This window comes from Pongo pygmaeus, chromosome 19 (assembly GCF_028885625.2).
Source record: "Pongo pygmaeus isolate AG05252 chromosome 19, NHGRI_mPonPyg2-v2.0_pri, whole genome shotgun sequence".
Classification (NCBI taxonomy): domain Eukaryota; kingdom Metazoa; phylum Chordata; class Mammalia; order Primates; family Hominidae; genus Pongo; species Pongo pygmaeus.
In genome coordinates, this window is record NC_072392.2 from 97071147 (window position 1) to 97085445 (window position 14299).

General features: G+C 47.0%; 1 protein-coding gene across 6 annotated transcripts in view; it reads right to left on the reverse strand.

Annotated features, from left to right (window-relative positions):
• Positions 1-14299, reverse strand: part of USP36 (ubiquitin specific peptidase 36) — a 44730-nt gene that overhangs the window by 10564 nt on the left and 19867 nt on the right. For all 6 annotated transcript variants that reach the window (XM_063656569.1, XM_054456702.2, XM_063656565.1 and 3 more), the window contains exons 9-14: positions 13492-13574; positions 12230-12341; positions 8046-8186; positions 7415-7515; positions 6497-6638; positions 627-1304 (exon numbers count right to left, since the gene is read on the reverse strand). In XM_063656569.1, coding sequence (XP_063512639.1) covers positions 627-1304; positions 6497-6638; positions 7415-7515; positions 8046-8186; positions 12230-12341; positions 13492-13574 — 1257 coding nt within the window. The remainder of the gene's footprint in view (positions 1-626; positions 1305-6496; positions 6639-7414; positions 7516-8045; positions 8187-12229; positions 12342-13491; positions 13575-14299) is intronic.

Below are 14299 nucleotides of genomic sequence, written 5' to 3' on the forward strand. Positions count from 1 at the left end.
GGTTTCCGTGAGTGAAGAGGGAAAACAAAAGTAACAAAAAATGAAAATAAAAACAAAAGAGCCCAGAAAAAAAGATGAGGGGACAGAAGAAGACAAAAAGGGGAGGTGAGGGGCAGGGGAATGGTAGAAGAAGAACCAGAAAAGTATTTTTGGTTAGAAACAAAAAAAAGGAAGAAAATTTAAACAAAAATTTCAGCACAACAATCACATCCTCGTGCCGTGGCTGCCTTCTAAGCTTCCTGCTGCAGAGGTGCCGGGGCTCTACGCTTCCTGCCCGCCCCACCCCTGCTAGGGACACGCGCTGGTGGGGCCCACCCTCCCTCGGGTTCAGTCAGGATCTTCCACCTACTGCGAAAACAGGGAACTGCTACCTTGCCCAAAGCTCCACGAGTCACATGAGCATCACCAGATCATCAGGGCTCTCTCAACACCCCATACTGCCTTCACCCCAAGACAGCCGTTCTCTTTAATTGCAAATGGCTGGGAATGACTAAAAGACACTTTGTTCCTCTGACATGAGGGAGGCCAAAGCCCCTGGACAAAGTTATCACTCCCTCCAAACCACAACCAAGCAACTCTTGGAGCTCTCCTGATACACAGCAGCGGCGACACCCCCACACACCCACCTTCTTGGCAGAAAGGGCCAGTTTTTTGGCTGGTGGAGGAGACATGGTGCTTGCAGGCTCAGCGGTGGCGTTGCTCAGGACAGGGGACTTCAGCTTCACCGTCTTAGAATCTGCTCCACTTGGCGGCGTTTTGGAGTGGCCAGCGGTGGAACAGTTTGTTTCCTGAGAATCGCAGAGATGGGCCGCGCCACTCCTGGGGGTCTGGGGGACCTTGGTGGAGTTGCTGCTGGCCGAGTGCTCTGGGCTGGAGCTGCTGGAGCTCCTCCTGTCGAGGCCAGTGCTCTCGTCGTTCCCCTTCAGCCCATGCCCGTTGGCAGTGGCTGTAGCCAGGAGCTTAGGTGAGGTAGAGAGGACAACATCCCTGCTGTCCCAGGAGCCCTGCCTTTGGCTCCCAGATCTGCTGCTATTCGAGCTGCTGGTCCCAGGCAGCCCCTGAGCAGTTCTGGGGGAAAAGTGCTGTGGAGGAGCTGGTTTCTTCACCTTCTTTCCAGGGTCATCTAGGATGGTTGGCATGTGTGTGGGTGCCTGGGAGAGTTTGGGGGAAGGGGACCCCGAGGGCAGCTTTGGAGGAACACAGCCGTTCTGGGACTTCAGGCCCAGGGTGGAGCCATTCCTGGATATGGGCACACCAATCTCTTCAGTGGTGTGCAGCTTCTTCATCGTCCCAGAGTCTTGTTGCTAAAGAGAGCAAAGCAGAAAACACAACTGAGGAAGCGAGAAGTCCTAGCTGGGCCACATCTTCATAAGGCCACAGCGAATCTTAGTAGCAGGCATGGCCTCTGATCAGCACACTCAAGATAAATTATTTATCTGGACTCTTGGTAAAGACACTGTGGCTTCTCTGAACAATTCTGGTGTTTTGTGACATCCCAAGGAACAGGGACCACAGGCGTGTACCACCACACCCGGCTAATTTTTGTATTTTTGACAGAGATGGGGTTTCACCATGTTGGCCAGGCTGGTCTTAAACTCCTGGCCTCAAGCAATCCACCTGCCTCAGCCTCCAGAAGTGTTGGGATTATAGGTGTGAGCCACAGCACCTTGTCTGAATACATATCTTTATGGCCATCTTTACTATAAAACCAGTACATTTTCATCAAGATTTGAGAAGAGAAAAAAGTGTAAAGGAAAAAAATTTAGCAAAGTTCCATCACCTAAACATAACCATGCATTAACGTTCTAGTGCTTTCTTCTTTCAATCTTCTCTTCCAAATGGTTCTGGCCTGAAGAGTTGCATCCCAGTTTTATCTTAAAGCTATTATCTCAAGCATTTTTATGGGCGATAACTCTCAATAAATATCTTTAAGACAGAGTCTTGCTCTGTTGCCCAGGCTGGAGTGCAGTGGTGCGATGATGTCATCATAACTCACTGCAGCCTCAACCTTCTGGGCTCAAGAGATCCTCCCACTTCAGCTGCCCAAGTGGCTAGGACTACAGGAGTAGACCACCACACCTGAATAATTATTACTATTTTGTAGAGATGGGGATCTTGCTATGTTGCCCTGGCTGGCCTTGAATTCCTGAGCTCAAGCAATCCGCCCACCCTGGCCTCTCAAAGTGCTGGGATTATGGTCCTGAGCAACGGCACCCTGCCTGTCAGCCTGTCTTTGACATTTTACTATATATACTATGTACTACTGATACATATTAACTGTATGGTTAATTTATACAAGCTATATTGTCTCCAACTGTTGAAATTAACAATACAGTACAGTATATGTGTGTGTATCCTTTATCCTTCAGAGCACTTATTACGACTGCATAGAAATAACTTATTATACTGTATTTAGATGCTGAATGTCAGCCTTCCCCTGCTTGACCAAGAGGCTGTACCCGTATCTCTCTTGTTCCCACTGCAGCCCTTACCGGCAACTCAAGGGTCTGGTATATAGTCGGTGCTTAAAAAATATTTGTTGAGCTTTTCCTGTACTTAGTACTCCATGCTAATTTTCTGGAAATGGAATTACAAGGCTATGAATATTTTCATGAAATCTGATGCAAAATGCCAAACTGCTTTTACTATACTCCAGCAACATCTATTTTTCAAAACATTTGCTAATTTGACACTCGTTTGGGCTATTACCACTTTAACGTTCAGATTCTCTGCACATGCACTAGAGGGACCTTCATTTGAATGAGATCTTTTGTTTATAAATGTTAACCTTTTGTTGACAATATTTTACAAGGTTTTATTGTTTCATTTGTGTTTGTAATAAATTATGTACAAAAATGTAAATCTTAGTCAATTCATAATTTTTCCACATTTTATCCTTCAATTTTAAGCATACAAAGTCTTCTTCCCTCTCCCAGAGGTTAAGAATTTACCTCTATTTTCTTCTGAGTTTTGTTTTGCTCCCTACATTCTATTCTTTGTTAATACTGTTTTCTAAAAGGAATTCATCTTTCCACTGCACCGCAAAGCCTTTTCACTGATTGAGCATTTCCATACACACTACAACTTGTACCATGTCATTTAGAGTAAAATGGCTCTTGTCTGCTTGCAGTGTATTTGGAAAATCACGTTTGTAATGAAAATGCTCATGGTCAGTGAAGCGCCCCTGCAGGTGTGCCTGACACAGGGAGTCTCCTTGAGCCAACCTCCACCCTCAGGCATCACTCTGCCCACGGAGTTTCTGTGGCAAGTGAGGCTTCCTTTGTTTTTCTGGGGTTTTTTGAGACAGGGTCTCATTCTGTTGTCCAGGCTGGAGCGCAGTGACACGATAGCTCAATGCAGCCTTGACCTCCTGTGCTTAAGCAATCCTCCTGCCTCAACCTCCCAACAGCTGGGACGACAGACGTGCACCACCACACCTGGCTAATTTTTGCAGATGGGGGTCTTTCTATGCTGCCCAGGCTGCTTCCTTTTTTTTTTTTTTTTTTTTTTTTGAGATGGAGTCCCACTCTGTCGCCCGGGCTGGAGTGCGGTGGCACAATCTCAGCTCACTGCAATCTCCACCTCCCAGGTTCAAGCGATTCTCCTACCTCGGCCTCTTGAACAGCTCGGATTACAGGCGCACGCCACCATGCCCAGCTAACTTTTGTATTTTTAGCAGAGACAGGGTCTCACCATGTTGGCAAGCTGGTCTCAAACTCCTGACCCCAAATGGTCCACCCACCTCAGCCTCTCAAACTGCCAGGCCCCCCTCTTCTTTTTTTTGTAGACAAGGTCTCACTCTGTCACCTTGCCTGGAATTCACCAGCGTGATCATGGCTCACTGCATACAGCCTCAACCTCCCGGGTTCAAGTGATCCTCCCACATCAGCTTACTGAATATTCTCTGTGCTGATGGGATCTATGTTGCCCAGGCTACTTTTTAAATTTGTTTTGAGACAGGGTCTCGCTCTGTTGCCCAGGCTGGTGTGGAGTGGTATGATCATGACTCACTGCAGCCTTAATCTCCCTGGCTCAAGTGATCCTCCCACCTCAGCCTCCTGAGTAGCTGGGACTACAGGCACGTGCCATTAAACCTGGCTAGCTTTTGCATTTTTAGTAGAGACAGGGTTTTGCCCAGGTTGGTCTCGAACTCCTGGGATCCAGTGATCTTCCCACATCGGCTTCCCAAAGTGTTGGAATTACAGACATGAGTCACAGTATGAGGCCCAGGCTGCTTCCTAACTTCCTAGTCTGGGCTACAGTGACCACCAACTTTGCAATTATATCATGTATTTCACTGCCACTTCAATTCTAATGCTTCTAATTTCAGCTTCTGTTTTCTTTAATGTGAAGGGAAATACAGATGTACGTAAAAGACCAAAACCCCTGCAGACTGTGAAAGGCCCTGACTGCCTGCGTGTGGGGTTCAACTCTTGATTCTAAAGGGAGAGGAAGACGATCCATCAAAAACAGTCATCCAGGCCGGGCACGGTGGCTTATGCCTGTATCCCAGGACTCTGGGAGGCCAAGCTGGGCGAATCACTTGAGGTCAGGAGTTCCAGACCAGCCTGGCCAACGTGGTGAAACCCCATCTCTACTAAAACTACAAAAATTAGCCAGGCGTGCTGGCGGGCACCTGTAATCACAGCTACTCAGGAGGCTGAGGCAGGAGAATCGCTTGAACCCAGGAGGCGGAGGCTGCATAGTGGCAGAGGCTGTAGTGAGCTGAGATGGCGCCACTGCACTCCAGCCTCAGCGACAGAGCGAGACTCTGTCTCAAAAAAAGAAAAAAGAAAAGAAACAGTCGTCGAGAGAGGGTCCACCCCACTTCAAATGATCACTGTGTTCTAATGAGGAAACTGCTCATGAATCCACTTAGTGAAACTGAATTCTTAACAGTTCTAGCAGAAAATTTCAAATACACACAAAAGTAACTTAGAGGGTAGTTCCCAATGGTTAACCTGTAACCACATAACCTTTATCATCCTCTCTCTGTATGTATATGTATGTGTGTATATATGTACGACTATGTATGTATGCACATACACATATTTCTATTTCTGATCCATTTGAGTAAATTGCAGACATGATGTTCTTTTACCCCAAAATATGTCCATGTGTATTTCAAAAGAACAAAGACATTCTCTTACATAACCACAGCAGAATTACCCAAATCAGGAAATTAACATTGGTACAAACTACTTACATTTTCCCTGTTAAAATGTGAGGACAGGCCGGGCACAGTGGCTCACGTGTGTAATCCCAGCACTTTGGGAGGCTGAGGCGGGCAGATCCTGAGGTCAGGAGATTGAGACCATCCTGGCTAACAAAGTGAAACCCCGTCTCTACTAAAAATACAAAAAATTAGCCACACATGGTGGCACGCGCCTGTAGTCCCAGCTACTCAGGAGGCTGAGGCAGGAGAATAGCTTGAACCTGGGAGGTGGAGGTTGCAGCGAGCCAAGATTGCACCACTGCACTCCAGCCTGGGCGACAGAATGAGACTCCGTCTCAAAGGAAAAAAGAAAAAAAAAAGGATATTTTTTTCCCACATGCTTACAGTTAAGAGTTTGCTTGGTGCCTATAATCCTGGCACTTTGGGAGGCCAAGGCAGGAGAACTGCTTGGGCTGAGGAGCTTAAGACCAGCCAGGGCAAAATAGTAAGACCCTGTCTCTACACAAAATTTAAAAATTAGCTGGGTGTGGTAGTGCACTGATAGTCCCGAATACTAGGGAGGCTGGGGCAGGAGGATGGCTCGAATCCAGGAGCTCAAGCCTGCCCTGGACCATGATTGTGCCACTGTACTCCAGTCTGGGTAACAGAGTGAGACCCTGTTTCCAAAAAAAAAGTTTGCTTGGCATTATAAAGGAAATAAAAGGAGCGCACACAGAAAGTTTGCTTGGCACACCTGTCACGACATCTGTAAGTGGTACTGGTCTCATGAGTAGAGCAGATCTGTGAATGACAGTTCTAATTTGCTGGGTCAGGATTTTCTCATTCATGTCTCCTCTTTCTCTATACCCAATATCAGCTGATGACCAGTTTAAGAAATAACATCGGCCGGGCGCGGTGGCTCACGCCTGTAATCCCAGCACTTTGGGAGGCCGAGGCGGGCAGATCCTGAGGTCAAGGAGATCGAGACCATCCCGGCTAACATGGTGAAAACACGTCTGTACTAAAAATACAAAAAAAATTAGCCGGGCGTGATTGCGGGCGCCTGTAATCCCAGCTACTCTGGAGGCTGAGGCAGGACAATGGCGGGAACCCAGAAGGCAGAGCTTGCAGTGAGCCGAGATCGCACCACTGCACTCCAGCCTGCACGACAGAGCGAGACTCTGTCTCAAAAAAAAAAAAAAAAAAAAAAGAAATAACATCAACTAGAATAATGAAAACTGCCTGCAAACTCCTTCCACTATGGCCAACTTCCCAAGCGTGAGGAGGTCTGTGGGGAGCACCAAGACCAGCCGCTTTGGCCTCCATCATTCTCACAAATACCTTTCCAGTCAGTGGGGAGGAAATAATCCCGTTGCCGATGTTCTTCTTGGAATGATCTGGAATCACACTCGGGCGGCCGGGAAGGGAGGAGGAGCCTGTCCTGGAGATGAGGCCCTCGGGACTTTTCTTAGAGCCTGGAATTCTGTCAAAGGAAGAAAACAAGTCGGAAATTCTCTTACTAGGCATTACAGAAACGGAGAGAATCAGAATAAGTTAAGGCGGGGCAAAGGCAGAAACACGGCCTGGGGAAACCCTGCCAGTCCTAACCACTTCTCTGGAATCTCCCTTTGCCTTTCAACCACAGTGAGGCTGAGAGATCAGCCCCAGGTATCTGCTGAATATAAGCAGAGCAAGGGCAAATTAGAGTCAGAATTCCTCCAAGATCAGAGTTCGATGCACCAGAAAGCAAGAGAGACCCCTCAGACACATCAGCCACACTCAGCAGAGATGTACAAAGCAGTGAAAATGCCTCAGCTGCCACGGTCTCCAGCCTCCAGGTCAGTGACAGCCAGCTCTGGGAGAAGGCCCCTCCAGAGAAGCTCTGCGGCAACGCCCCCACAAACACGTCCTTCCCAGCATATCCCTACAGGGGCAGCTTCCCCACATGGGAAGGGGCACTGGCTGGCTACCATCCAGGGAGCAGTACCTCTAATTTGGGACAATACTATAAATGGTGACTTTCCCATTTACATTCAAAACAGCATCAACATGAGGGCAGATGGAATCCTGTCCTGACCTTCCCAAGGCTCTGGCTTTACTAAAAAGTGTCCTTTCCTGTGGATGGTCTCCATGACACATGATGAACCCCTCCAGTGGAATTCCCAATTACCTTCAAACAAAAAAAGGTTAGGGAGGCCCATCGGTATAAGAAAAGAGCAGAGGCAGTGAGCTCATCTGGGGAGGGCGTGAGTTTATTACCGCAGATAGAACAGCACGTAGGCCTGCTGGTTCAGAACCACCTTGACGTTGCTGGAATGGACCAAGGAATCATTCATCTGGTACCACTGTCCATTGCTTGCCTGAAGCAGCCAAGGATGTTGCAGAAAACAAAACAATCAACAAGCATCCCATTATCTTCACTTTTTAAAAAGGGAATAAAAAATCTGTTAGTTGCTACATTTCCAAACACTATTAATAATCAACAGGTAATAACTTCTATTAAAATGTGCAATGTTTTCATAATTCGGAATGTGACCCCAAAGTGTGCTCTGAGTCCCAGTTCCTTCCTAGTGCCCCAAAAGATAGGAACTGTCCCCTCTAAAGGACATTCAGGCAGTGTCATCACTATGGCCGATTTTGCCAGGGTTCTAAGGATGGCACCAGAAGCGGCTGCCTCTTCCGTGTCTCACTGCAAGTCACTAGGTTCTGGTGCAACACTTCTGTAAAGGCATCTTTTCAGTCCACGCAGAGAGGCAACAATGAGGACTTTAATACAACTACAAAACATCACACTTTTCACAAAGTAAGTGCTCTACAGAGGCTGCATCTGGATGTGCATGGGTGCTGAAACCTGCCCCAGGAGGCAGCTGCACTGACACAAGCCTCTCACCTTCACGTAGCAGTAATAGTGCCCGGCATGGCAGCTGTAGCCCGAGTGCACCAGGACAGCATAGAGTCCATACATGACAGGATCACCATTATTCTGGGACATATACGGACGTATGTTGAGGAATTCCGGATAGCCTACATCCTGTTTGAAAAATCAAGAAAAAGGCAAATAAAATTCACTTTGAGAGTAAAGATCAATTTGCCCTTTCCATCCACAACCACACAAAATGCCCAACTTGGCTGGTCTTTAACAATCTGGGGGCCGGGCGCAGTGGCTCATGCCTGTAATCCCAGCACTTTGGGAGGCTGAGGCAGGGGGATCACTTGAGGAGTTCGAGACCAGCCTGTCCAATATAGCGAAACCCCACTTCTAATAAAAATAGAAAAAATTAGCTGGGCATGGTGGTGCACTGCCTGTAATCCCGGCTACTCAGGAGGCTGAGGAATGAGAATCACTTGAACTCGCGAGGTGGAGGTTGCAGTGAGCCGAGATCGAGCCACTGCACTCAGCCTGGGTGACAGAGTGAGACTGTCTCAAAACTGCCCCGCCACAAAAAAGAAAGACAATTTGGGACGACTGGGTGTGCAGCAACACTGTGCAGGCGTTCCCCCAGGCAATGATTAAAAACCAAGATGCGGGCCAGGCGCGGCGGCTCACGCCTGTAATCCCAGCACTTTGGGAGGCTCAGGCGGGTAGATCACAAGGTCAAGAGATTGAGAGCATCGTGGCCAACATGGCGAAACCTTGTCTCTACTAAAATTACAAAAATTAGCCAGGTGTGGTGGCACGTGCCTGTAGTTCCAGCTACTCGGGAGGCTGAGGCAGAAGAATCGCTTGAAACTGGGAGGTGGAGGTTACAGTGAGCTGAGATCGTACCACTGCACTCCAGCCTGGCAACAGAGCGAGACTCCATCTCAAAACAAACAAACAAACAAACAAAAAACACCAAGACGCTGAGAAGTGAGTCTTCTCCAGCCAGCCTATGGGAAACTTTATTGTCCCATCAAGCAATGTAGGATCTGTTCTTGTCTTTGTCAAGCATCTACGTTAGTTCTCTCACCACGTGGTTCGTAACGATAAAATGAGAAGAGTCACTCATTTTCTTTCCCTCCACTTTACAGGAACATTGTTGGTGGGAGAAAAGGGAGAGAATGCTGGGTTTTAGATCTTCAGAAATAAAAGTGCTGAATTAATACAGCCAACTGCTACAGCAAGTAAGACTTTTAATCAATTGGATCAGAAGAAAGGTCATGCTAAAATGTGTTCCCAAAACTGACCAATTTCTCATAGAAAAAAATACATGCACACACATATATACATACATGCACACATAAAATACATGCACACATATACATACATACACACACACATGCGCACACATATGCACACATACACATGTGTGTATACATGCATGCACACTACATGCACACACGTGCATACACACATATACATACACGCACACATATATACACACATGCATACATACACGCACACACATATATACATACACGCACACACATATATTCTTAGCTGTAATAGCGCCCGGCATGGCAGCTGTAGGCTGAGTGCACCAGGACAGCACAGAGCCCACATGACAGGATTGCCATTATTCTGGGTCATATACAGACATGTGTTTAGGAACTCCGAAAAATATATACATAATTTTTTTTTGTTTTTAGAAACACAGTCTCGCTCTGTCGCCCAGGCTAGAGTGCAGTGGCACAATCATAGCTCACTGTAACTTCAAACTCCTGGACTCAAGCAATCCTCCTCTCTCTACCTCCCAAGTAGCTGGGACTATAGGCACATGCCACCATGACTGGCCAATTAATAAATATTTTTTAGGCCGGGTGTGATGGCTCACACCTATCATCCCAACACTTTGGGAGGCCGAGGTGGGTGGATCACTTGAGGTCAGGAGTTCAAGACCAGCCTAGCCAACATGGTGGAACCCCGTCTCTACTAAAAATACAAAATTTAGCCAGGCGTGGTGGCACACACTTGTTGTCCCAGCTACTTGCGAGGCTGAGGCAGGAGAATCACTTGAACTTGGGAGGCAGATATTGCAGTGAGCTGAGATGGTGCCACTGCACTCTAGCCTGGGTGACAGAGTGAGACTCCTCTCAAAAAAAAAAAAAAAAAAAAAACCTAAAATTTTTTTGTAGAGACAGGGTCTCACTATGTTGCCCAAGCTGGTCTGAAACTCCCAGTCTCAAGCAATCCTCCCACCTCAGCCTCCCTAAGTGCTGAGATTAGAGGTGTGAGCCATTGTGCCCAGCCTAAATCATTTTTTTAAACTGAGTTGCAGGGTTGCAGGATGTGTTGAAATGCATAGATCTTCAGTATATAGATCAAAGAGTTTTGACAAGTATATACTGATGGACATGCAGAACATCAACTAGAAAATTCCCACATCCCACTCATTGCCCCCATCTCAAATATCCACTGTTCTGATTTCTGTCACTATTAATTTTGTCTGTTCTTAAACGTCACATACCATCTCATGTGCCACATAACCATGTTTCGGTCAATGACAGACCACATATACAACAGTGATCCCATAAGATTATAATACTGCATCTTCACTGTACTGTATCTATGTTTAGATACACAAATACTTCCCATTGTGTTGCAACTGCCTACAGTATTCAGGACAGGAACAGGCTGTGTAGGTTTGTGGCCTAGGAGCAATGGGCTATACCATACAGCCAGCTCCGTCATCTACGTCTGTGTAAATGCACTCTATGATGTTCACACAGTGACGGAAATTGCCTGGTGACACATTTCTTAAAATGTGCCCTTGTGGTTACATGACACCCGAGTCTACAACATAAAGAATCTGCAAACACATTTGGGAAATGCTGACCTAAGCAAGCCCCCTACCACTACCAGTGAGGAAACGGAGGCTCAGCCAAGGGTGTCGTTCCAAACCACATAACCAGGCTCTCAGAACAGAACTCTAGATTTTTATGAAATACAGACATCTACTGGGCGTGGTGGCTCATGCCTGTTATCCCAGCACTTTAGGAGGCTGAGGCAGGCGGATCACCTGAGCTCAGGAGTTCGAGACCAGCCTGGCCAACATGGCAAAACCCCGTCTCTACTAAAAATACAAAAATTAGCCAGGTGTGGTGGCGGACGCCTTAATACCAAACTACTCTGGAGGCTGAGGCAGGACAATAACTTGAACCCAGAAGGCGGAGGCAGCGCCACTGCAATCCAGCCTGGGCATCAGAGCAAGACTCTGTCTCAAAAAAAAAAAAGAAAAAAGAAAAAAGAAACACATCTTCTACGAAAATGCCACTATAGGCCGGGTATGGTGGCTTACACCTGTAATCCCAGCACTGTGAGAGGTCAAGACAGGCAGGTCACTTGAGCCCAGGAGTTTGAGACCAGCCTGGGCGACACAGCAAGATCCTGTTTCTACAAAAAACTTTTAAAAAAAATTAACCAGGCATGGTGGCATGTGCCCACAGTCCTAGCTACTCAGGAGGCTAAGGCAGGGGGATCGCTTGAGCTTGGGAGGTCAAGACTGCAGTGAGCTGTGATTACGCCACTGCACTCCAGCCCAGGTGACAGAGTGAGACCCTGTCTTAAAATAAAATTAAATTTAAAAAAATACCATCGTGTCAAAAGTAGCTTTTTTAACTCCATATTCCATAAAAAGCCAGAGTATGCAATGGCACCTGTTCTAGACATCAACAGGACATGGACAATGCGAGTCCCACCGCCCAGTGCTCATTACACTCATCTGGAGAACTCTGAGCGTGCCTGCCAGGACCAGCCCAAGCACAACCAGAAGCTGCGGTAAATCCAGTAAGACAGTGGCCCTGGAACTTGACTGTGTATAAGACTGTGTATAACAAGCATTCAGGGATTTTGCAAAAATGCAGATTCCTGGACTCCGTCCTCCAGAGATTCAAATTCACTAGCACTGGGATAAACCCAGAAATGTCTATTTTTAAAAAGCGTCCCAGGTCGCTTCACCTCTCTGTGACTGTTTTCCCGTCCTGGACAATGGCAAAACTACAGTCCCTACTTCACAATATGTGTAGAACCTTTAGAACAGGGACAGGTACTGTGTAAACAGCAGCTATCAAACTCATGGCTATCACTTTCTTCGTGTTATTCTGATGCCGACCGTGGCCCACGGAGCTGCCTGGGATGGTGTCACCAGCGCTCACCTTGGTGATCTTCCCTCCGCTGAAGTTGGCAAAGCGCTTGAGGGAAAGGGTTAAGACATTGGATGTTCTGTGGATGGTGAAGCGCTTGCTGGCTGGAACCTTCTTCTTGCATCTATGAAGAAGGTGATGAGAAAGATTAATTAATGATTGATTCATGCTCTGAAAAATGTTGTCTTAACGCTAAGTTAATAACAGCAACAACTGCTCTGTAATAGTGGAATCTTCATCAATGAGATTTAGACCTTTTGCTCCTCTAAAAATCACATTAAGCATGCCTTAAGTAAAGGAAAGCTATCACAGGGAAATAAGACTACAGAAAGTTGGAATATTCTAAACTAAAAAAATAAAAGTACTGTACCCACCAGGAAACTAAATAAAATACAGGAAAAAGTTGCTTTGGGGCAACACAGGAAAGAGCAAATTAAAGCAGATGTGGCTGAGTGATGAAACCGGCAGGCAGGAAGTCAACGTAAGCAAAGCCAGAAGATGCACAAACGCAGGGAGAGAAAACAGAGGCAGAGGCACGCAGCTTGGAGAGCTGCAGGAAACAGACTTAAAAAAGAGTAAAGCAGAATTAAGAATATATTCTTTAGTGCCTACAGCTTTACAACGACCTAGATACAAAGATATTCAGCCAGCTGTAGTAGCGTGATCCCAGCACTTTGGGAGGCAAAGCAGGCAGATCACCTGAGTTCAGGAGCTCGAGACCAGCCTGGCCAACAAGGTGAAACCCTGTCACTATTAAAAATGCAACAAATGACAAAGTAAGAGTTCTATCTGCAGAAATGGAAAAATGTCCAAAACCAGTTAAGTAAAAAATGAAAGCCAAAGAAACACTCCTTAAGAGGCAAGAGAGCAGCTGGTTGGGCACAGTCCCTGGGGCAGCCACCCAGTGTCAGCCAGTGTGAACTGATGTGAGCTCATGCTCTGCCACATCCTCTCGGTGTGGCCCCATGGCTGGTCACTTCACTTCTCTGTGCCTCAGTTTCACCATCCCTGGCAACGGGAAACCACAGCCCCTACTGCATAATACATGTAGCATCTTTAGAACAGGTACGGTGTAAACTGTAGCTATAAAAATCATAGCTATCACTTTATTCATGCTATTTAGAAGTTTGTGTTTTTAGGACACACATAGGTTCCTCAAGAAATACCAGCAGCGGTCACCGCTAAGGAAGAGTGGGTGGGCACAACACTGTCAGGTGAGGTGACTTATTTCCCATCTGGTGTCAGTCTTCTGCCACAAGCAACGTGAAACTTACTTAGCACACATGTAGGCATTCTCTCCACTCAGGACATCTGCTTTCACAAAAAGTTCCAGAGCACGCACAATATTCGCAGCTTGCTGAGGAGGACAAAAACAGGGAGTAAAATACACAGCAGAAGAAAAGGGCTGATTCAAGAAATGCCAAATTTAAGGTCTTTTTTAGGCTGAGGCAGCAAATCACAAAACTTGACTCGCATAAAAATTTGCCCACTAGCCGCCAGACTGGGACACCTCCAGTGACAAGAAATGAAAGCAGCCAGGAACAGCAGCTCACACCTATAATCCCAGCACCTTGGGAGGCCAGGGCAGGAGGATCACTTGAGGCCAGGAGTTTGAGACCAGCCTGGACAACATAGCAAGACCCCCATCTCTACATAGAAATTTTAAAAATTAGCCAGGCGTGGTGGTGCATGCCTGTAGTACCAGCTGTGTGGGAGGATCACTTAAGCCTAGAGGTCAAGACTACAGTGAGCTGTGATTGCGCCACTGCACTCCTGCCTGGGCCACAGAGCAAGACCCTGTCCCTCAAGCCCCTATAAAAAAAAGCAAAGCAAAGAAATGACAGCTGCAGGTCTGCCATGAATCAGTCACTTTTATCAGGATGATCTTGTAGCTGGACCTGCTCTGGAGCTTGGGTTGGCCCAGCAAAGGCAGGCTGCCCTCCCACACACTGTAGCTGGAGCAGGGTGTGCATATAAAGCCAAGGCTGCTCTCCCAGGTGAGGCCCACAGAGCCACCAAGCTCCAAAGGCTGCACGCTGCCCACAGCACACAACAGACTCTCCTCAAGCCCTGGGGACAGCA